General features: G+C 38.3%; 3 protein-coding genes across 3 annotated transcripts; 2 read left to right on the top strand and 1 right to left on the bottom strand.

Annotated features, from left to right (window-relative positions):
* Positions 1 to 4,603: 4,603 nt before the first annotated feature.
* Positions 4,604 to 11,859, bottom strand: LOC117492958 (LITAF domain-containing protein-like). The gene is made up of 5 exons (XM_034143400.1): positions 11,668 to 11,859; positions 8,463 to 8,615; positions 7,331 to 7,363; positions 6,373 to 6,517; positions 4,604 to 5,736 (listed from the first exon to the last, which is right to left on the bottom strand). Exons 2-5 carry the CDS (start codon positions 8,599 to 8,601, stop codon positions 5,631 to 5,633), a joined length of 423 nt encoding a protein of 140 aa, XP_033999291.1. The 5' UTR covers positions 8,602 to 8,615; positions 11,668 to 11,859; the 3' UTR covers positions 4,604 to 5,630.
* Positions 11,860 to 16,520: 4,661 nt separating this feature from the next.
* On the top strand, positions 16,521 to 20,176 carry LOC117492320 (myeloid-associated differentiation marker homolog). The gene is made up of 2 exons (XM_034142493.1): positions 16,521 to 16,933; positions 18,642 to 20,176. Exons 1-2 carry the CDS (start codon positions 16,667 to 16,669, stop codon positions 19,230 to 19,232), a joined length of 858 nt encoding a protein of 285 aa, XP_033998384.1. The 5' UTR covers positions 16,521 to 16,666; the 3' UTR covers positions 19,233 to 20,176.
* A 1,113-nt stretch (positions 20,177 to 21,289) lies between these two features.
* Positions 21,290 to 23,823, top strand: LOC117492264 (myeloid-associated differentiation marker-like). Its single transcript, XM_034142416.1, has one exon. The coding sequence runs from the start codon at positions 21,452 to 21,454 to the stop codon at positions 22,301 to 22,303; it is 852 nt and encodes a 283-aa protein (XP_033998307.1). The 5' UTR covers positions 21,290 to 21,451; the 3' UTR covers positions 22,304 to 23,823.
* The last annotated feature ends 1,422 nt before the right edge of the window (positions 23,824 to 25,245 follow it).

Raw genomic sequence — 25,245 nt, 5'->3', positions numbered from 1 at the left:
CCCTATAGGCCTAAAGGCTAAACGAATTAGGATACAACCCACCTTTTTATATTATAGTTAATACTAACCTTGTGCCTCTTCGGGGGGTGCTAATACTTTAATGTAAACTTTTTCTTTTGATTTTGCCGTATTTAAATGTAGATATCTCCGTTAATGTGTGTACTTTATCTCCGTTCATCTCATGGATGTATAATAAGAACTGGATACAGCGTGGGAGGCGGGGCCTCAATCATTCCTATGAGAGTTGCTCATTCGCGCATGATGATAAAATCATGGATGTATAATAAGAACTGGATACAGCGTGGGAGGCGGGGCCTCATTCATTCCTATGAGAGTTGCTCAATCGCGCATGATGACAAAATGGCCCAACTTTTGAGAGAGCGAAACGTCACAGATTACCCGGCATGCCTGAGAAGTACCCGTATGTGCGCTCATAGCGCATGCGCAACTTTAAACATGCCCCCCAATATGCTCGTTCACATCAAGCACGTCAATTTGCGTACACGTAACAGCACCGCGCGTTCATGACAGCATGGTAATGGGTTGTTATGATGGATTTGATATTAACGACGAGGCGGCAGTTAGCAGCTAGCGGCTAGCTAGTAATTATGCTAATTTACACATCAGTCGTTATGTACTTTTATATTACGCTGATGTAACAGGATCTAGTGATATCCAAGCAACAGAGCTTAATTTAGCATGATACTTGTGTGGGTTGTAGCCTACATGAAACCACTTGGTAATATATAAAAATATATGTATTTTGAGTTATGATCAATTGTGATTTAAATCTTTATCATTGTTCATTGTATATGTAAGTTATTTATATGTATGTAAGTTTTGTCTCGTGTGTATGTACTGTTTGTGATCGTTGTTGTGTCCTCACTCGTGGCCTGCACCTTGACGTGGTGAGTGGGCTTTAAACTAAGACAGGCCATTTATGTTTGAAATATCATGCTAACAAACCTGCAATTACAGAATTGAATGATAGTGGTTATATATGTTCATGTCTTGCTGACATTATTTGTTATCCTTTTCCGCATAGCCTCTCAGATGGATTCCTGTTTCATCTGTTGGTGTGCCACTGTCCAGTGTCTGCCGGCTGGCTCCCTCTCAGAAAAGTGCCATCTTCTGTCAACAGGAAGAACTGAGCCTCCCAACCAGCATTCTGACCATGAGTCTGACTCACTAAATGAAGCTCAGCGCAAGTTCTTTCAGGAAGACTGGGTATGTATACATTCACTCCGCAGCTGCTTATAATCAGCTCATCACAGGCGTTCTCTTTAACCTATTACATTCACCTCATTCTCCAGCAGCCAATCACCGAGCTGCAGCCAAACTTTAAAATGGTTCTCCTCTCTCCTGCAGTCAGCTGTGATTTCAGGTGTTCATGCTGCCGCCCGCCTCCTCCCCATCCACCTCCTCCCCATCCACCTCTTCTCCACCCACCTCCGTTCATCATATCCAGAGCCAGGAGAGCTAATCCAAAGACCTCATCACACCTCCTCTTCATCCCATCTCCTCATCAAATCCAGATCTTCATCATCATCACCAGTGTCTAGACCCCGGGGAGGTTCCCTATATGCTCACGGCTGCATTTCCCCCTTTAGATATAAGATTTCAGGATCGGGGTCTAATCGCCAAAGACTTAACATTTATCATATGACATGTGTCAATAAATGTTCTTTAAACAAAATGAAGTCTCTCCTGATTTAACTGTCTGGACCCCATCCTCAACTTTTTTTCAAACCACAACATGCCTTCAGAGGGCTTTCCTGTTGATCATAATTGGTGGATCTTTTAATCTAATAATTGCAATCAATATTATATATATTACCTTTTGATCTATATAAATTGTATTTACATTTGTTGTCACTATTTTTTCCACCTAGTTCTACAATGCCAGCCATAAGAGGTATACATTTCTTATTTTTGTGAATTTCTATATAAAATGCTGATTTTCTACCTGAAAATGCTTATGTATTTTTAATTACATTTTCGTAGAGCTTTGACTTTTTCAGCTGAATAAATATTATAACTAGATGGTTTTGTTCAGCATTGCCAGCTTCACTTTTGAGCTTTATGTTGTGCCCAGCATTCTCCTGTGCTCTGAAATCAAAATGTGGATAAGCATAACACAACACTAAAATAAACACTACAATACAACTTGTTATTTGACACACACAAGGTTGTTCATTTGTGTGTATAAATATAAAACACAGGCTATATATATATATATATATATATATATATATATATATATATATATACATATACAAGTATAATTAATACAACTGTTAATTTGATTAGAGCTTTGACACATATATCTTTATTTATATATGTATAAGTATGACGACTTCCTCGGGCGATATCATGGTATAGCTAATTAATCTGGGTCAAAACGTGTTGTGCCCACATGCAAAGGTTGTAAACTCTGGTTTATCCCTGCGTGGTATTATAGTAATAGCAAACAGCAACGTTCAACTCCTTTAATGGTATATTGCAAGTGCAATAAGAAGCTACAGGGACGTTAATCTACGTCGGTAATATTAACTTTATTTAATACAAGATTTACATCATACAGCCCATGTAGTATAATATTTTACAAATGATGAATTACAGCAAACATGTGCAATATATCCATTATTACAGCTCCGTGGGCTGGCAGTAAGGCGATATGGGTCCGTTCTTATCCATGGGTAAAGATAAACTCATGTGGTGCTGAACACGTCACATCACATGAACGTGCCGGGCGGCGCGGTCCCGTGGGTTAGATGCGCGTTCATAATACAGAGGGAAATAACTCTCAGAATAACGTTATTAGCACATTTTTACAACTTGAGGAACGAATGTTTTTAATAAGGGCTATACAAGTGTTCATACTGGGTAGTTTATTTAGTTTAAAAAAAATTATCCAACGAGTTACAGACCACTCTTTCCCCATGTAAGTCAATGGGAAAAAGTGTTTCCGGGCCTGGCAACCAAAAGGAAGTGTAGTACCGCCGTTTGGCCAGCACGAATATTTTCATCAGAGTCCGGCGCACTTCCTGGGGGCTTGGATAAAATGGCCCAACTTTTGAGAGAGCGAAACGTCACAGATACCCGGCATGCCTGAGAAGTACCCGTATGTGCGCTCATAGCGCATGCGCAACTTTAACCATGCCCCCCAAAATGCTCGTTCACATCAAGCACGTCAATTTGCGTACACGTAACAGCACCGCACGTTCATGACAGCATGGTAATGATTTGTTATGATAGATTTGATATTAACGAGGCGGCAGTTAGCAGCTAGCGGTTAGCTAGTAATTATGCTAATTTACACATCAATCGTTATGTACTTTTATATTACGCTGTAACAGGATCTAGTGATATCCAAGCAACAGAGCTTCATTTAGCATGAAAGAATTATTGCACTGTATATATATATATATATATATATATATATATGTATATATATGTATATGTATATATATATATATATATATATATAAAGTGCAATAAGATTCTTAGTGCAATAAGAAGCTACAGGGTCGTTAATCTACGTCGGTAATATTAACTTTATTTAATACAACATTTACGGTACAAGATTTAATCATACAGCCCATGTAGTATAATATTTTACAAATGATGAATTACAGCAAACATGTGCAATATATCCATTATTACAGCTCCGTGGGCTGGCAGTAAGGCGATATGGGTCCGTTCTTATTGTGCATCCATGGGTAAAGATAAACGCATGTAGTGCTGAACACGTAACATGAACGTGCCGGGCGGCGCGGTCCCGTGGGTTAGATGCGCGTTCATAATGGAAATAACTCACAGAATAACGTTATTAGCACATTTTTACAACTTGAGGAACGAATGTTTTTAATAAGGGCTATTAAGTGTTCATACTGGGTAGTTTATTTAGTTTAAAAAAAATTATCCAACGATTTACAGACCACTCTTTCCCCATGTAAGTCAATGGGAAAAAGTGTTTCCGGGCCTGGCAACCAAAAGGAAGTGTAGTACCGCCGTTTGGCCAGCACGAATATTTTCATCTGAGTCCGGCGCACTTCCTGGGGGCTTGGTTCATCTCCGTCAAGTTTTTCTTTGGGGAACAGTAACTTCCTATTAATAGCTCAAAGTCGCTTTCAAAATAAAAGCATGTCTAAAAAAAACAGGAAGTTGATTTAAATTACGATTAAAACATGTAATAGCAATGAAAGTAACAAAAACAATGCAATATCCTTTTCAGGTTCAAAGAACACAAATTGGGTTATTTACACTCAGTCTTCAGACAAATGCCCGAGACTGACTTGTCGTACATTTTCTGTCTCTCATACCGTTTTACAACATTATCATCTTTAACTTCAATGACCATGTTTCCGTCTTTGCATTATGTTATATTCTAACGTTCCTGGTTGCTTAGATAAAAGATCCACAACGTGATTAGTTTGTGGACCTTTGTTTAGATTGTTTTTCTTTCTTAAAGCAGTAAACAGAAAAGCAACTATACTTTTAAAAATGTTTACCTTACTAAATAGTAAAATATGGTAGTCTTGATTTTACAGTGATTCACGATATACAGAGACAGTTATTTGTATTTCTTTCATCAAAAGGATTGTTTGTGTATACAAATATAATATAAAATATGTTCATATAACAGCTTTTTATTTAACTAATTCACCACTCACTGCATATTATGAATCCCCAAAGTGTGAGGCATATGTCATTAGCATTCAAATGTGAAAAAGCAAAAATAACCAGGACAATTTCAGCATGATAAGTGTATTTTACATTATAATGTCGATCAGTGTTGCTGTGGTGTTTTACCGCTCAGTGCTTCTCTAATAAGAGCAGGTCTAGGAACAGCAGATTAGAAATCAATACTCGGCTATTCATATTTGGAGTTATTAGAGGATTAGTTGGATAGATAAACGTTGAAAAAAGATCAGCAAACCACAATGGCACACATGTCAAAGGAACAACAGCCTTCCAAAAAAATTACCTTGAAGAATTTAACAAAACATGATTTCTCTGAGGCAATGCCAAAATAAAACAACAATAGAATAAGAATTACATGTATTTCAACAAACCATCCTGCAAAGACTGCAGGACAATTATCCAAACAGATTCTACCCTCTCTACACTCACAAATGTGTACCCTTTTATGCTTTGTTATCTTTACTGTTTCTTTTGTGAGTATATCCGTGTCGACCACATGTGTAAGAACTATTGGTGAATACAAAATTAAAACTGCTAATAAAAATTACAACATCTGTTTTCTCTTATCAGTGGTTAATCTTGTTGTCTTGGTTTTACAGAGACTCATAACTATAGAAGACACAGTTATTTTGTATATCTTTCATCAACATAATTGTTTGTGTTTGTATTATGAAATAATATAATAATGGCATCAGTTTTTTATTGAATTACAAGTTCACCACTCACTGCTTAATATGACTCCCTGCAGTGTGAGGCTTATGTCATTAGCATTGAATTGTGAAAAAGTAGCAAAATGACTATGACAATGTCAGCAATAGGATAAATGTATTTTAGGGTATAATTTTGATCAGTGTAAAAATAATCAAAGAGCAAGTAAAGCTGCAGATAAGAATGTAGGTCTTCTTCCTTAATCACAGTTGGTTTCACATTCGCTTGTAAACGTAGATGACTCTTTGGCAGGAAGGACAACGGTGCTCCACATCTTGACAGGAATCAACGCAGAATGGTATACAACAGCAAAGAAAACACCTGTAGGAGGAAACAACGTCAATTGTACAGTAACTCTACAATTAACAACAGTTCTTAAAGGTCCCCTATTATACTGTTTTTCATCAATATATTATAGGTCTCAGATATATGCAAAACATGTCTCTGAAGTGTTTGGCTCGAAATACCAAACAGTTCATTGCAGCATCCCATAATCCCCTCTGTTTCAGCCCTGTTTCAAAAGTGCTGATTCTCTGTCTGTTACTTAGATGAAAATAAGGAGCCACTCCCAACGCCCCTCTGAGAGATATTTGGTCACCACAGTGGTGCTCTAGGAGGAGATTCAGGTGATAAGGTGGGGGGGGGGGTTACCTTGGTTGCTGATTGGCTAATGGTTACACAAACCAAAAAACGTTATGACATAAAGTGGCCAAAATCTGATCAGCTCATTTTCAGACAGGTTTTTATATAAATGGATCAGGACAAAAAGTGGGTGAATCTTTTTTCCTGAACATTTCAGAATCTCTTTACACAGAGGGGACACATGTTTATGTATAAAAGACACGAAAAAGTGGATTTTGCATAATAGGTGACCTTTAAAGGAGGATCTTCTGGTGTGTTTCAGAAACATTTTCCCCCCATAAAACAGACACTACAAGAAAATATTGTTGTTTTTACCCAAAGAGGCCGAGGCCAGCACAGATAGCCCAGGTCATTAGGCCTGCTGTGCGCTCTGTACTGGTGATCACTGACTGCTGGCAGTGGGGACAGACAGTTTGTCCTGGGACGTCATGTAGTACATGTCCTACAATCACGTGAGTCACTGAGGATGACAAATGCACAAATTGCTTAAAATGAGTACAATGCCCCATTTCTCACAGCAACATTTGATCATTGAAAACCAGAAGCAATAAACTGAATATATTTTAAGAGTTACCTATTTCATTTTTTTAACACATCATTTCGTAATCCATGTTCCAGCCAGCTAGGCGGATGTATCTTTTGTTTCTGTAGAATTTCCATTTTTGGGCATTCATTCAAAGATTCGAGAATACAATTTACTGAATGCACTGAATCAACATGACCAGCAGAGGCTGCTAATAGAACACCATCTGTATTTTGGTAAGGAGTTGCTGTCAGTGAGCCACCCAACCATTGAGGGTATTTATAGTAATACATTATAGATATTTAGAGTACTGGAAAGCTCAGATTTGACTCAAGGTGTCGAAGGAAACTAAGAGACAGTAACATGAAAAATATCTAAATGTGTGTTAATCTGACCCATCCTTCATTAAACAAGCCCACTGTCACCTTATTATGTTGTTATATGTATTTATATTTGGAGCTAACCTAAAGAAGTTCTTTAACTGGAATAGCTAACATCTGTTGCAACAAGAAATACTCAAAATGTGACTGCAAGCCACAAAAAGAGACAGTGGACAATAGCTTTTTGTTATGCACATCCGAAACAAATGAACTATTCTTCGGATAACTTTGGTAGGAAACTGAGGACTTCACCCACTGACTCTGAGGCTCTGTGCAGGGGCAGTTCTAACTCCACAAGCTGGAACAGAAACATGTTCACTATCTGTATGTGTATTGTGTTTCACATAGGACAGATTGTGCTTGGTCTCACCTGTTGTGGCAGGAACAGCAGTGGCTGGAGCATCTGGCAGATGAAACAACATTTATCAAATCAGGAAAGTCAGATCAGAGCAGATATTTCTTTAAATCACCTTTACCAAAGTACTGTATTATTATATTCATAGCATAAAGCGCATACAAGTGCAATAGTAGTAATCTAATTTATTAATATTTTGGGGATTTTGATCTATTATTGTATAAATCACGTTTTGCTTTTTTGGTGTTTAAGTATATAAAATGTTCTGTTAAGGCTTTACAAAGCAAGACATTAGTATACACACATTTTCTGACAAAGGAAAGATGTTAAAGGGGCTCTTTTATGCTACATTGTAGTCATACTTGCATGTCGTCATAACAAAAGGGTATTCCCTAAAGAAAGGTCTTTCACTGTGTCGTGCAACTTCAACTGACTGTTGATCTTTAATAATGCACCGTTTATTTATATTATACAGTGTTTACAGCACAGAGGCAGCACTGCAAGCCTTCAATCTGAAAGTGTATGAGGAATGTTTGACAGTGTGCTTGTGTCAGAGCAAGAGCAGATGTTGCCTGTTCTGTGACATGATTACATGTTTTAATGTTGAAAAAGTGCTTTATTTTTCTCTGCAGAACCTCTTTTCACCCTCTGTCTGAAACCAGAGTCTGCTCTGATTGGTTAGCTGGCCGGCTCTGTTGTGATTGGTCAATAGCTTAGAGATGTCCCGCCCCTAAGCCTGTCACGTATAATGTGAAGGAGCGCTAGCCAATAGAAGCCAGAGTGTTACATGGTGATGTCACTATGTTCTGTAAAGCCCCCCCGAGACAAATGTTCATTTGTGAAATTGGGCTATATAAATAAACCTTTGATCGATTGATTGATTGATTGATTGCTTATTTCGGAAGAGAACTAACGAGTCAAATTGAGACGTTTTCCAGGCAGGGGGGGGGGAGAAAGGGAAGTTTGGGATTTTAGCCTTTGCAGACCACCACCACAAAAACCTATAGCTGCACTGGAGGGAAAGGGAAACCCCCCAAACCCATAATAGGGCCCCTTTAAATTGTGTTGTTGGTCTCATAATCCTGGGCAAGGTTAAAAGGACATTAAAAAGATTATCATCTTTGAAAGCAGTAGGGCAGACACAAACCTCCCTGCATGGGTGGGGGTGCTGCGGGGTAGTAGCCCGGCTGAGCGTTCGGCCCTGGCTGTGGCATTGCACCGCCATAGTTCATAGGCGGCCCAGGGTAAGGTGGAGCTTGTTGCTGTGGTGGGTATTCTTTTTCCATCTTCAAAAAATGTACTGCGGATGAGAAAAGGGTATTTTTGTTGGTTAATCAAAAGGCTCTAAGTCTTAAAGGTAGTTATAAACGTAAAATGCATTGTATTGCTGCCACGAAACACAGTACAGCACAAACAGTATGTGAACACTTTTCATTACATAGTGGTAGCTACATGTGTGATGAAAAGCTGGTGAAGGGTATGCTTCGATATGCATGGTTTAACATTGTACCACTAAGATTACTGTTGTACTGTATCTAGAAATTGTCATTTTATTATTTTTATTTTTATAAATATTATAACAGGTTAAAGGAAATGGGAAATTAAATAGTTTACTGAATGTCTGTTTCATAGGTCTTGAAGCACATCCTCCAACTTATGGCACGCATAGTTTACATATAATGTTAACAAAAAGGTTACAATCTTTAAAAAGGACAGTGTCAATACAGATACAGAAATACAGATTAAGGAATCCTAAACTGTAATTCTGCCTCTGCTTCTCCAACGAGAACATACTCCATATTTTTCAACTACCAAACCTTATCAAGAAGCCCAGACTTAATTTCAAGGCCCTTTAAACTGATTTGAGTAATCTGACTATTGAAGATATGGAACCAGTTGATACTGAGGCTTCATAACCGTTTTTCACGCCCTCCCCTTCACTTGGCTGATCGCGAGGTTAAGTATACCTCTAATCAAATTCCTCAACAACTTCCACCGAATACCTCCTCCAGTAGCACTTTGCTCCCAATCACTAGCTTACTCCAGAAGCAGTTAACCTTTATTGCATCACGTAACCCCTTTGAGAAGCCAAAATTTAATTTCCTTCGTTTTTTTTAGGTTTGGTTAGGATTACAGCCAGAGGAAAAAGGGGATTGTTATGTAGATGTAAGCAAAGAGGAAGCTAGCAAAACAGTAGCACTTGGGTTTATTAAGCTCAACTCAGATGTATTGATTAAACTGATACACTTTCAGCAGGAGGAATTCAATTATAACACAGCTTCACTTCCGCATACTAACTTAGCTTTGCAGAAGAATAGCACTGACGACAGGTTACACATCCTCTTTACAAAATCACACAACCGTGAACAACCGTGAACACCCACAATGACTATCTTCACATTCATTTATACATTATCATAAAAACATCGGTAATGGCTTGAAGTTAAAGTAACATTGTAAAGACATTATTACATACACATGATATATGTTATCATATACTCCAAGTATTAAATAGTATGAGTAAGCAGTACTTTGACTGTTGTATTTGGTAAAGATATAATCGTATTGTTTATTTTATTCATTATTATTATTAGTTTGATATATTACTGTGCATCGTGTGTTATTAGGTATGTATTTAATCTGTAAAATAACCATTCACTTAATGTGGTATGCCTCTGAAGTTTTTGTTGAAGGGCGTCAAAGTGACTGAAAAAATGCAAAAACTCAAGTACATAACAAGTGCTAGGAAAATACACTACTTGAACAAATGCACTTTCCTCCCTAGGGAAAAAACTGAGCGTGACTTTGGAGACATGTAGCAGCAGGCTTGTTACTGGTCTTTGACAGGCAAAATAAAACAGTAAAAAGAGGCAATATACCAGACGAAACATGTGCTTGTAGTGAGAGAAGCAGGCCATTAAAGTCGTTTTTGATAATGTTGCGATATACTTGTCCAGGTTCTCAAAAAGACCTTCCTTAAGATTTTAGTCCTGGTTGATTTGCTAATACTAAAAAATGTTCTTTAATTCTTAAAGTGGACCTATCATGCTATATTTGAATAATATAGTGTAGGACCATACCTATATAAGGCATATTTATACTTTTTTTTTTCAAAATACCAAACAGATCATATATTTTAGCCATGCCTCATTTTGCTCAATTTGACCATTTCTAGCTCTGTTTTTGCAAGGGCTGATTATGTGAGAACAGCACCATCTACTGGCCTGGCATATGTACTATAGCGTCTCCAGCGCTTTCGAACGGCAATGGCCGTGGCTATCTCCTCCTGATTGGTGGAGTTGGCCCAATAGCCGTAGCGCCACTGTCCTGACGTCAGGACAGTGTTCAAATCTGGATCAGTTTTTATCAGATCCGTTGCAGCCCCTTTTTTAGAGATTTGGGTATGGAGGAAAATAGAAAGGGTTGTGTTTTCTGACACTTGGTGAGTTCCCTGGAACACCGGGGACACATATTCATGTATAAAAGACGTACAAAAGTGCATTTTGCATGATAGGTCCCCTTTAAGGTTTCAGATTATTGGGGCCGAAAAACCAAACAGTTGTAATAAGAAGTTAGGCAATAATTGGCCTTTTTCCATGACTCTGAGCAGCCAGGATGTGATTTCATGCTGTTCAGGCCATGAGCATGAGAACAGCCTAAGTGAAACTAGTTGGTTTAAACCCTGAAAAGAGGTTTGCAGCCTTTAGTCTGAAACTCATCAGATCCCTGTGGCTACTCCAGACTGTTACTCTCTGCAAAATGTGGAACTGATCCGGTGTCAAAAAATTCCCCAAATTACCGTTATCCTGTTTAGTTGACACATTTTTTAGGAAAGATAGAGTTTAGATATATGGGTCATCGACTCTACCACCATTGTGTTAACTCATTCTGCGATAGAAAGTGACATAACGGACAGCTATATAAACAAAAAGCTTCCAGATGGACATTTTAAGACCCTTTTAAGTGAAGCAAACTGGTAAAGTGCTACTTGATGCTATGAAATATTGTGGTCTCCATATGCTGGTCATTCTCGCTCATACTTCTGGACTGCCAGTAAATCCCTGTTTAACTTCCTGTGACTCATGCTGAATAGTAACTTGGCCCATTTTCCATTTCACTAGTGCCTCGCCCTGTTTTGCTTTGACGATGTGGCTAGATAGAGGTTTTTATGTCTACTTCTGACAATTCACTGTTTATATTTTTTTGTATCTGTTGTAAACAAGTGGGTTAATAACCAGCTAAATCAGGTCAACATACACATTCATAAACAACATACTCTAACATAGTAGCAACAGCAGCTGATCATTATGTAACTTTGCATTTGTAAAAATAAAAGGTTTTCTACCACTTACCTTCAAACTAAATAAAGGAGAATCACGCAGCCTCTCTACTGGAGCTGTTTGGCACTGAGTGAGGCAGGAAGAAACGCATTAAAAGCGAGAGCGTTCTAAAAACAATTATCGAGGAAGTCTTACAGTTACTGGGATCCAGTCGACGGACTGGAGCTCGACAGATTCATGATAAACCCTCCCTTCTTCCACTCCCTTTCATTCTTTGTGGATGGGTGGGTCTTAAAGGAATAACTAGTATAATATACAGTGTTTGTATAGCATTGTTCAAATAATGAACATAAAGGCAATAACAAATATGAACACAGAATTCAGCAAAAAGAGATGGTGAATGACGCCTGTAAGAACAAATGTTTTTTTGTTGGCCAAACAAACAACAACAAAAACACGTACATAAAGTTAGTAGTACTAAACACTCTAACTAGGGACCAAGGCTTATTTTTGACAGATTAACAGAAAATAATGTTACTTTGTTTGTCGATGAATAATAACTAAACTCTCTCTGCCATGATAACATCTGTATGTACGTGTTTTTTCCTGTGTAGTTTCCTGTTGTCTAATCTCAGTCTGACTCACCTAATGAAAACCATGTGAGAATGTCTACGGAAACGAAACCAGCCTCAAGTTTTTCAGCTGTAAAAATCCTATTTCATCCAGATAGTGTGGGATATTCCAAACTTAATTTAAGAGGTTAAAGCTACGATAGTGAAAAAGATGACCAGCTGCATGCCTTTTATTCCCCACTATAAAAAAAACTGACATCCATGTTGTTTTCTGACGTGTAACACCAGTAACTGTGCTTTCCCTACACTTTCATCTGGATGAATAAAAGTTGAACTGTCCTCCTTCCCTAGTGACCATTTCTAATCTACCCTGGTGGGTCTTTTTACATTTCAATACATGATGTCTATTGGATAAAAAAATCCAAAAGTATGACTTAACATGAACAACTCTCTCAGAAATCCAAAAGATCTAAAACTCAAAATGGTGCTGTCACTAAGTATAATGCCAGGGACTGCTCCATAGACAATACATTTATAAATATGTTAGCACCCTGAGGAAGGGTCTCTTAAAGTTTCCATATAAATTGTCTATGGAGCAGCTCAATACTTTATACTTAATGACATCACACGTTTAAGGCTAAGTAGAGCAGTTCTAAACAATAAAATAACATTTTGGATTAAAACAGGTTTGTATTTATTTAAATGATGTAAGAAGCAGAAGTAAGGGAGTGAAAGTAAAGTATTAACATGGGGAATCCAACATTCAGATCAACTATTTAGTAATAAGTTATGATACGGAGGAGAACATTATGTTAGTAGTTCTGTTTTATAAGCAGGATTCTTCCAAAGGTCAATATTTGTAATTTATGGTTAAGCAGGAAATGAGAGTGTTATTTTGCAACACTAGATCTCCCACATACTGTGTGAACCTCTAAAGTTTAAACACATGACTTTGACACATGAAGTTCCTGATGACAGTCAGGACGGGGCTGAGGATACCGAGAGGTCACAGGACTGTCACAAGGACATGTCCCATTACATCTGGAATGCACTCCGCTACAGCCACACTTGATAATTGCAGGTCGACATAGGAAGGGAATCCAAAGAAAACATTTCCTATTGTTCATATGTATGGCCACTAGAGGACGGCAGACTTGCAAAATTATAATGTTTGAGGCCCGTTCCCCCTCCATCCTTAACAGAGAGCAGAATGTGGGGTCAGTTTAAGCACATCTCAACAGGAGGAGGGCTTTGCAAGTTATACGTCATACATTGTTTGTTAAGGCTTTAGGTACTTGTGTTGTTCTTGAAGTATTACAGGTTAGTGTTTTCTTTCAACTAGGAGAAAGTTCTGTTTTAGTGCCTACTACATAATTTCTGTTTCTGCTGTGTAAGTATAAAAGAGTGTTTGGTTAACGGTTTTCACACATTTGTGAAATAATCGGTTCGCCTCAATTACATCTCTATGTTATCCTATTATACTGGATACAGTGAATCAGGAAGTGAGCATCACAGGGAGTCAGCTGAGACAGAGCATAGCTGTGACCTAACACCATCAGAGAGAGCAACATGAGTTAAATTCAATGGGCTGTATTCCAGATCATGGGAGAAACACATGAAACAATAAAACTAAGCTAATTTTAGGCTAAGACTAAAGAGGTATAATGAAGGCAGCTTTTGAAAAGCAGACAGCCAAACAACTTCCAGTAACATATTTCATATTGGATGCATAAATTAAAACAAGCATGCCATTTTATCCTTTAGCAGTAGGCTGTACACAGGGGCACCTTCTAACACAAATAGAAGGGATAGGTTAAAACATGGCTGTAAACTACTTTATTTCTGATGAAAATGTATCTATGATTTGGAAATATCAAAGTAAATATCCTTTAACAAAGTGCAATTCCTGACTCCTGCAGAGGTTATACAATTACAGATAGGCCCAAGACCTTCTCCCATTTTCTCTATTGATCTATCTCTTGTTATCAGTAATGCAAAGTCATAAAAGGAGATTCTGTGATGCTCTGATAAACTAAGGGTTTAAGGCCAGAGGTATTGTAAGACCATGTCGAAGGAATATTGTGGCAGTCTTCATGGATGAATCTTTGATGGGACAGGACAGGATATAAATAAACAGTACACTGGATTTGGAGCCCACAGGAGACAAGCCAATCGACAGACAGGGAAATGTCTTCAAGGACGGTCACACCCCAAAGAGACTTTTAGAGATAGCTCTCTTCTTTGTCTCTTGTCAGTTAACTTTTGTTTGGAAACCAGACAAATAATCGTATTAGAGCGTCAGTGCCTCTACTGTCTTCAATATATCATTATTGCAGCTCTTTCCTCTCGCCAGCATTAATTTATTTTTCTTTGTGTCTTAGTCTTTTGTTACAGTTTATTTTACAGAGTGTTGGTTGAAAGATAAGTGACAAAAATCTGAGTTTAAAAATAGGTGTTTTTTTTCAGTTTGAGACTTTGTTTTAAATATATATAAAACACATCATATTGGCCTCCAGAAACTTGAACTTTGAATGTATGTTTTTTTAAACGGTGTAAAATCTAGTAATGTAAACGGTTATGTACATTATCAACAGAACACATTAAAGATGGTGTTGACTATGATTTCCTGTGTGGGTCAGCTTTATGTAGAGTCTCGGTTGGGGCTTAAAGGTAAACTGATTAGGATTTTCCATAAAGAAAAAACAATGTATAGACTTGTGGTGATGTATCTGCACAATACAATATAGTGTTAGCATTATATAAGGGGAACGGCCAGCGAACAAAGCGCTTTCCAAAGGAGAGTGAATCTGAGGTTTTGGCTGCCTCTGCATGCTATTCAGTGCTACTGCATGTGTAAAGGAAATACAGTACAGCAATATCATAACATTGACAATGGGACAAACTTATCTCTACCTTTGTAGTTGTAGCATCATGCCTAGAAAGCCTCTTACAAGTATCATAAGATCATTAGTTTATTTTTTTTAATGTCTTTTATTCCCTTTAGAGAAACCATGACAGCCCTATTCTGCTTGGACCTCGTTTTCTGATCTTAAATAGTGTTTGCTATTCTTCACATGTTTTATACAAAAACTGACTAAGCTGTGTTTGGTCACAATCAATACGTTATAAAAGCAAATGTGTTTTATTTGGTGCTCAATGTGACATACAGAAACAGTGAGTAGTAGTGAAAAAGGAGGAACATCCGAAGGACAAATATCTGGTGGTTGTGATTGTGGAATTATAGACGTTAGGGCTCAGTGTTTGAAAGGTGGGGTGGGGATGGGAGAGGCTGTGAGTTAACCATTGACCCCTGCTTCATGGGAACATATCATAACCACTACCCATTTTGGGCCAAAGTCACAGTATTGCAGACTCATCTAAACAAGATAGAGATTTATTTTAATCATGTTTGAAGAGGTTTGACTAATGAATCATGTGGCAAAACCTTTTTTCTTCTTCTAATGGGTACTCCAATGAAGACTGGATAAAAACACAAACACATTTTATATACATTTTCTTTAAGATTTTGGCGAAAACACTTAGAACATTTTTGTCCACTCTTAAATATTTCTTGTACCGCAACATTTAATCTAAATGTTCCGTTAGATAAAGGACACTTTCAGATGAAACCATTAAGTGTGTGTGTGGGTCGGAGCGTGCATGTGTGTATGTGTGTGTGTGTGTGTGTGTGTGTGTGTGTGTGTGTGTGTGTGTGTGTGTGTGTGTGTGTGTGTGTGTGTGTGTGTGTGTGTGTGGGGGGGGGGGGGGGGGGCATCTAAAACAGTTGGCAGTAAAGTGGATTTCATTTGGAACAGTACTGTAATTGAAAGCCCTTAGTTGATTAATCCATGTCCTAAAAAGCAACATTAATATCATACCTCAGATGTATTCTCTATGCAGTATTTCACACCTGCATTTCATATCCAGTGAAAGACTAATATAAGCTCCATGTATATCTTACATTATTCTTCTGTAGCACTGAGGCCAGATTCCTTTAAGCCTCCTATAACGCATTTACAGATTGAATCCATTGATGCGTGGGCAAGCCGTTAAGTTGGCAAACATAATGAATAACAAAAAGGGTGAAGTGAAAGGACACGTCATAGGGTGCAGTTCCTGTTGGACACAACTGCTGTAAATCATTTGAATTATTTTATTGACCATGCCATATATACAACTGATAAGCAACAAAAAAAAGGGAAACACCAGATACCCCACCCCTAGAAAAACTCTCCATATATCTCACACGCTTATTTAACATTTCCTTACTGACCATTTAAGGAAGAAGGTACAGATGGGCGTTGACAACGGACCGGCCATTGGTTCTGCATTCACCTTTTCTGTATCCGTCATTCAGGCAGGACTAACCCGATGAGCTGCGAGGCCTGAGAAAGCAAAAATAATAAAACAAATTAAGAAGGAAGAGGAAACAAGCTGGTGAAAAGAGGATATCTTATTAAATATCTCTCCAGAACCACAGTAACAGGATTACAACCACCATGGTGACACTGGATTTCAGGACACTGACAGTGCCTGTGGGCATCGTGCGGATACTGGAGCTGATCCTCACCTGTATCTCATTCAGCCTGGTGGCTTCAGTGGGAAACAGGGCCGAGTCCTTCTGGACGTGGTGCATGTTCACCTGGTGCTTGTGCTTCTGCGTCACCTTTCTCATACTCTTCCTGGAGTTCTTCAGCCTCAGCTCTAAGTTGCCGATCTCCTGGGAGGACTTCACTGCCGCTTTTGCCATGTTGGCAACTCTAATGGTTGGTATGTTCTCATTTGTCTTTGTTTACAAATATTTGTATTATAAACTTGTCATGGGTTGTTGTTGAAGCCAGTGACATTAGTGTTATTGGGAATATTAAAGTATACAGGTTGAAAAGAAGATGCATTTGAACATAAATGAATGAGCTAACCTTTTAAATAAATACAGTATGTGAGCCAAGATGAAAATATGAACATAATGGTACAGAGGGAGAACAAATCCACCTTATCAGACAATTCATTGATGTACTTTTTAAGAAAAATGTATTTAAATTGTTAGCCCCTACAATTTAGAGAAGCTGAGTTTTATTACCATAAAAAAGTATATTTTAATATAGCCACAGCTCCCCAAACCAGATGATAATAATCACATTTGACTGACTTTGACATTAGGCTGTTGTAAAAATGTATGTTTATTATTTACTGGTGCTAATATACTTGTTACTGTTGCGAATATATTACAAAAGGGGTTATCAATAAGAGATAACAAGATAAGATTAACTTTATTGATCGCAATTTGGGAAAACATTTCATCAAAGCAGCAGGTTCAAACAAGGCATTGCACGTAATGTGAACATTTTTTTATCAACATCTCAAAATAAAAAATGAAACAACTAAAAAAGGGAAATATATACATGTTGACAGTAAAAGACAAAACATCTGTAGACTATCTGACAAATATACACAATGAAGGGCAAATTACAGCCAACAAAATATAAGAGTAGGATATCATTTACATTAAAGGTGGGGTAGGTAATTTTGGAGAAACCAGCTCGAGTGATCTAGAATTTGAAAATACACAGCCGGAAGAAATCTGCTACTTCCTTACAGAGGCCCTCCTCCAACACACACGAACGCGCACATGACCAATGAGGGCACGAGATAAGTTGGTGCACAGATGGAAGGCTGACAGGCAGGTAGGCCATCCAGTTATTTTAGCCGGGCCGGCTAAAATGATTGGTCGTGCTTTTTATAGTACTACGGCTTCCACAGATGACATTTTTTTATGGATTTTTTGTCAAAGCACTTAAAGTGGACCTATCATGCTATATTTGAATAATATAGTGTAGGACCATACCTATATAAGGCATATTTATACTTTTTTTTTTTCAAAATACCAAACAGATCATGCATTTTAGCCATGCCTCATTTAGCTCAATTTGCATTTTAGCTCTGTTTTTGCAAGGGCTGATTCTGTGAGAACAGCACCACCTACAGGCCTGGCATATGTACTACAGCGTCTCCAGCGCTTTCGAACGGCAATGGCCGTGGCTGTCTCCTCCTGATTGGTGGAGTTGGCCCAATAGCCGTAGCGCCACTGTCCTGACGTCAGGACAGTGTTCAAATCTGGATCAGTTTTTATCAGATCCGTTGCAGCCCCTTTTTTAGAGATTTGGGTATGGAGGAAAATAGAGAGGGTTGTGTTTTCTGACACTTGAGTTCCCTGGAACACCGGGGACACATATTCATGTATAAAAGACGTACAAAAGTGCATTTTGCATGATAGGTCCCCTTTAAGATATTCATTGCTATCGGGATGTTAAGAGCATTCCATGGAATATAACAAAAAGTGTATCTCGAGCCGGTTTCTCAAACTTACCTATACCCCACCTTTAAGTGTGCAATTGTTCTTATAAGTAAAAAAGACTGACAGTAAGGTTAGAATTAATCATTTCTCATTCTTATAATTACCTTTTCCTCACACAGGTGCTAGCAGCGTCCATCATCTATCCCAGATTCTACACTTGCCCCAGCTGCAGCAGACAGATCGGTGCCACAGTCACTTCCTGTCTGGTCTTTATCCTGTACGCCGTTGAAGTGGGGCTGACCCGAGCTAAACCCGGCGAGCTGAGTGGGTTCCTGTCCACAGTCCCGGGCCTCCTCAAGGTTCTGGAGGCCTTCGTGGCCTGCATCATCTTCATCTGCTTGGACCACCCCCAGTACTCTAGCTATCCAGGGCTCCAGTGGTGTGTCGCTGTCTACTCCATTTGCTTCATCTTTGCCCTCCTCGTCATCATTTTTACCGTCTGCCGCCTTCTGTCTCTCTTCCCCGCACCATTTGACAAAGTCCTGACAGCATGCAACGTGTTGGCGGTGTTGATGTACCTCACAGCTGTGGTCATCTGGCCGTTGTACAGCTTCCGGAACAATCCCAGGCCGAGCTCTTGCAAGGCAGGTGTTCTCTGTCAGTGGGATAATTTAGTGGTTATCTCCTTCATGACCGCTTTTAACCTTGGTGCTTACATTGCCGATACTATTTATTCTTGTAGGCTGGTGTTTTTTGTTAGCAGAACATAGGTTGCAAAACGCATCATAGTTCAGGTGTCAAATGTCAACCAGAACTTAGATAAAGCAGCTCTTTGATAACTACTGTTAAAGATTCACTGTATTTTGTTCATGATAACCCTGACACTCTTTGTCAATCTTAGTTTTTATTTGTTGACTTCTATTTATTGATGTCACATTCTCTAAGGACATGGAATAACAGTCCTGTGTCTAGTTTTTAACATTAAGAAGATGTTATCTCAATCTATTGTTATACCCTTTTACTTGCATTATTCTCAATTGACTCTTATTAATTCCGTTATTTTTGATACAGCATTGATATGACAGTGATAGTCTCAGTTGCAAACTCATGTAGTGTATATCGTTGTAAATTCCAGTGTTTGAAATAGGAATAAAAGTGTGATTTGTGTCATCAACACAAGTGTAACTATTTCTTAACTGTTTCAGCACCTCAGTAACAAATTAAAAACATTCCTGGATTTGGACTTGAAAATGAGTAATATGTTTAATGACTTAATAAACTGTGTAATGTTTAAACAGGCACAGTTGGCCCTCTCCTATCCTTTTCTCAGGATGTTTGCAAAGGTGTGCCAAAGTGTGTATACCTTCCACAACTCCACTCAAACTTTGCTGCTTTTCGTACAAACAAACTTTTCTCTATCATGATATGTAGTCACTACTCTGTGTTGCCACATTTAATGATGAAACGTCAAAATAAAAAAAGTAGTGACGGTAAATGTGTCAACAACGCAAGTGTAACTATTTCTTAACTGTTTCAGCACCTCAGTAACAAATGAAAAACATTCCTGGATTTGGACTTGTAAATGAGTAATATGTTTAATGACTTAATAAACTGTGTAATGTTTAAACAGGCACAGTTGCCCCTCTCCTATCCTTTTCTAAGGATGTTTGCAAAGGTGTGCCAAAGTGTGTATACCTTCCACAACTCCACTCAAACTTTGCTGCTTTTCGTATAAACAAACTTTTCTCTATCATGATATGTAGTCACTCCTCTGTGTTGCCACATTTAATGATGAAACGTCAAAATAAAAAAAGTAGTGACGGTAAATGTGTTTTTTAACAAAGGAAAGTGAGTGATAGGTCAGGATTAAAGTCTGTTTTGCTTATCGTAATAATATCTTTTGAGGTTAGATACACAATCTTACTCCAGTCCAAGCATTGCTGCCCTCTATAGTAAAAATGGAGAATCACGAGTAGAAATAATAATTATCTTGTAAACACAAATAAAGAGAAGGAGAGAGAATAAAATCAAACATCAATTTAAAAAAAGGGCTTTCTGTGTCTATAAGTTATAGGTTATCGACCACATTACACAATGTTATTTTGGACCCAAACCATAATGCAAACTTCAAGGGTACCAAAGGCAGCCAAATACAACATATCTATTTTGTAATGAGTGCTTTTGTTGTCATATACAAGGTTGATTTTTTTATAATTTGTTTTGCTTCTTGGCTTAATGTATAGAAAGTGAGTTTGAGTTTTAACAGTATATTTTGCTTTTGGTAGAGGGCAATGTAAACACTGATGTAATGACTAACATTGAGTAAATACACTAAACAATCTATTGTTATTTTTCTCTTTTTTATGTGGAATAGAATAATATAAACTTTCTTCACGTTATTTTAATGTAGTTAAAGTCAACTCTAATAAATGGGGCTAAAGGCTCTAACTAGTATACCATGGGGTGTTTTTATGCTGTTAACTGACAAGTTTATACACTTCAATTAAAAAACTATATATTTGATTTAAAAAACGTTATTAAACTACCCAGGGACAAAGATGAGATCTATCTTTGGATCCAGATATCCATGACAGGTTAGGTGTGATTTTCCGTAGGACTTGACCTTACACCCCATCATTGTATTGGAGATTAGTTTCTGAACAAGGCTTGCACTGAGGACCAGAGTGCAATGTGAGTGGCGTGAGATGAATATGATAACAGACAACCTGTATCCAATCCGTAAAGTCAAACACGGGCCATAAACTGTGCAGATAAGCCTGGGATGCTCTGTTTGAGTATACACCCACCACACTTTGAGTTTCTGTTTCAAAGAACACACCTGCTCAGGAGCTCTTGGCTACATGGATTTCTTTGACAGGAGCTGGTTTGAAAAACAAGGCCTTGCTGAACGAGGGGTGCACTGAGAAGAATCATCTGACATTGGAAACATTTTTTTTTTTGGGGTCAAACAGATTCATCCTGTGCAGCCATGATTGGTGTGGACTTGCGGGCGCTCACTCAGCCAGTGGGCATCATGCGAATAATGGCGGCCATCCTCACCTGTATGTGTTTTAGCCTGGTGGCAACAGTGGGCTACGTACAGTCTCCCTACTGGGCGTGGTGCATGTTCACCTGGTGTTTCTGCTTCTTCTTCACCCTTCTCATTCTCATCCTGGAGTTCACAACTGTCAACGCCAAATTACCTTTTGCCTGGGACGATTTCACCACTGGCTTTGCCATGCTGTCAACTCTCATGTGTCTTTCCGTCTCCATCATATACCCCACATTTTTCACTTGCAAGACCTGCCACCGCCAGATCGGAGCCTCTGTTGTGTCCTGGGTTTGTTTCGGGGTGTACGCAGGCGAGGTGGTTTTAACTCGCCTTCGTCCAAGCGGGCAGAACATCGGGTTCCTCTCCACGTTGCCCGGCATCATGAAGATGCTGGAGACGTTCCTCGCCTGTCTCATCTTCATGTCCCTGGAGACAGGACAGTATTCAAGCTCCCCAGGACTGCAGTGGTGCGTGGCCGCGTACTCCTTGTGCTTCATCTTCGCCCTCCTCATAATCCTGATCACCACTGCACAGCTGACCTCTTTTGTTCCGTACTTTGACAAAGTTGTGATTGTCTATAACATTTTGGCAGCGGTGATGTATACAACAGCAATGGTGATCTGGCCACTGTACAGTTTCCGCAATAATAAGAGACCCATTACCTGTGCCTCCCTCTGTCCCTGGGATAAACTGGTGGTGGTCACCTTCATGACGATATTCAACGTCATTGTTTACACCCTGGACACAGTTTACTCCATACGCCTTGTGTTCTTTGTAAGCAATGAGTGAAGCTGCTGCCTCTCAACGTGAACTGAAAACAATCCAGGGATTTATAGATGTACTGTTCTTTTACACACAATGCTGAATGCAATACATATATTCTGCTAAAGATGAGTGATTAAATGAACAGCATGTTTGGTGCCCTGTATACTATGTGGAGTTAGTTAATGATTAAAACTATTATATCACTGTTGTAAAAAATAAAATTAGCCTGGTAGAACTTTGGATCCTGATGTAAATCAAATAGTGCAGGTCATAATTTTGAGCTCCTACTTTAGTTTTTATAACACTGAGTCACAGTCAAATAAGGCCACATGTCAATCTATGTCTACACTTAAATGATTGTGATGTCATCATTCGTGGGTGGCCTGCTGATTAAAGGCATAGCGGCTTGTTAAAAATACTTGTAGAGTAGATTGATAGCACCCTCATAATCATCTAATATAATGCTCCACAAAAAAGAAATTAAAATGTACTATTTCTTTATTCGTAAAATCATTTTCTGGTAAAGTAAATGCCTACAGATAACAATTAGTTTAACATGATGCATGAACAGTGACAAGCAGTGCGTCCATTGAAAGATGCAACGGGAAGAGAAGAGGAAGAGAAACAGGTAGAGGCGAGACAGCGAGATATTTCCACGTTGAAGCGATGTGTGGGAAAAGTGGAAGAGAAAACCCTTTAATTAACAGCTAACTTTTTTCAAGGTGTTATCTTTCTTTTTTTCTTATTTAGCTTCTTTTCTTGCTCAAAGTTGTGGTGGGTAGGAACGGAAAGCTACAAAAAGTATGACGTCAATTCATTATTTTCCTTTTTTAACCAATAGGAAGTCTAAAAAGACATCAACCAAATCTCACTTGTAATCCTGCAGCCTTTGTGCTACCTGGCACACCAATCCGTGTGAGTGATCTGGACTCAAAAGGAGCAACCGGAGCGTGGAAATGTAGCTTTTCTTCTCATGTCAGTCTGTCAGAAAGAGAGAGCTTTTTTAAGTCAATTGTCTGTTTCTGTCAGACACAGAGGCATGCACAATCAGCTTTCATTTAGATTGCACAAGAGACAAAAATGCATTAAACAGAGTGTTTTCGTCTACATAAAACTGAATAAATATGGTGGCAATTTAAACTGGGCTGCAGCTACAGATCAGTTGTAAGAATTACATTTGTTCATGAAATCTAAGCTTGTACTTTAGAAAGGATCTCCTGGACTCAGCAGTGGGAAAGTGTTTCTGTGCTGTATGTTCATTAAATCAATGACATTCCTCCAACCTGCTCTGACTCTGTTATCTGAGGGGAGTGTGTCAAACACTATTGACAATCATTGACAGGTTCAGTCATTAAGTGCAGTTTAAACTAAATCAATGATTGTAATTAATGGCATTGGCAAAACTTATCTTGTAACTCATTTACTTTGATTCTCCCCAAGAAGGAATTTTAGGGAACGCAGCTGTAAGGACATGTTTAAGGGATTCTTAGTGTACAGTATTTTTAAGCAACAATAATCGTTGACCCTTAATGTGTTTATATGTTTTAAAATAAATCAAGTTTAAAGTATTTAAATGTTTTACCTCTAACTTGTCCTTAATTCACACATTACGTTTATATTGTTTAATATTGACTAGGAAAAAAACAATGCCTGTCAAAGGTGTTTCAATACCCTCTATCATCTCTGGTTTATGATGATATTTGCTTATTAAGTAATAACATTTATTTCTTTTAGACTATTTTATATCAATTTTCTTATTCTAGGGAATTTACATTGACGTTTTAATGTAAAGAATAAACCTCAATAAATGTATCGACATTTAGTTATCAGCAATAAACACATTTCTTAACTTCAGGTCAATTTTTTACTTAATTCATCTTATTTCCCAATAACCTCTTACTCATTTTAAAAGGGATCCTGTGCAGCAATCAGGAGAGGACATTTTGAAAATATATCACCACTTATTAACTGGCACTACTTCAAGATTGTCCAGGGTAAAAAAATCGATGCCTTATATTTGAAAAATGTTTGTGAGAGAGAGATAGAGAGAAAATGCCTGCATGTTTACCGAGTCATTTTAAGTCTTAATATAAAAAGTGTACCTGTTCAAATAGTAAACTTATTCCCTCTTTATCTAATGTGTATGCAAATTAAAGCAGAAAGCTACAGTCTTAGCTACAATGCTAATACTGCTAGCAGAGGATTCCACTTTAAAGACTATATCAGTGCTTTTATAAACAAACCTTGTATCTGCCTCCGCATTCTGATGTTTAACAAAGCAAATGTTTCTTGGCTTATTAGGCAACTTTGTTTTTTGTAGAGTTATGGAAATTCAGAAAGTAAGTTTTGTGGTTGTTTCTTAATTTCTTCAGTTTAAGCATTTTTCAGCAGCTATTGGCTGCACTGTCAAAGTTCAACAAATTTGAACTTTTTATACATATTTTTTAATTAAGTAGGTTTTTACTCGTTGAAGGTTTCTCATTTCTCTAATTTACCCTCCTCGACTCCTCGGTCCTCCGGTAGTGACCCGGAAATGGATTTCAGCGTGCCATGTTGAAGGACATCTCAGTTCTCTAAATGCACATCGAGGACCGAGGATCGAGCATCGAGGAGGCTCTCTGGAGGAGCTATAACCGAGGATACACTGATGTATCCTCCGCGAATGGAGTGATGTTTATAAGAGTCGTGACGCACGGCCGGACTTATCTCAGCCAATGACAGCTCTGCATGCATCCCCTGGATATTATTTTATTAACTGCTTTAATCACGACGCGATGTTTCCAGTGATAACAATTTGTATGCTTTAGTTTAGTACAAACAAAGAGTCGATATTTTTCTAAAACCATTTAGTGCTTCACATAATAAAATACACAACGGCTTTATCCTGATATATATTATATGCTTTAGGAGCTGTAGGTGTGTGTTGTACTGTGTGTGTGTGTGTGTGTGTGTGTGTGTGTGTGTGT

Source organism: Trematomus bernacchii, unplaced genomic scaffold (assembly GCF_902827165.1).
Source record: "Trematomus bernacchii unplaced genomic scaffold, fTreBer1.1, whole genome shotgun sequence".
NCBI classification, from domain to species: Eukaryota; Metazoa; Chordata; class Actinopteri; order Perciformes; family Nototheniidae; genus Trematomus; species Trematomus bernacchii.
This window is presented reverse-complemented; position numbering and strand designations above follow the sequence as displayed.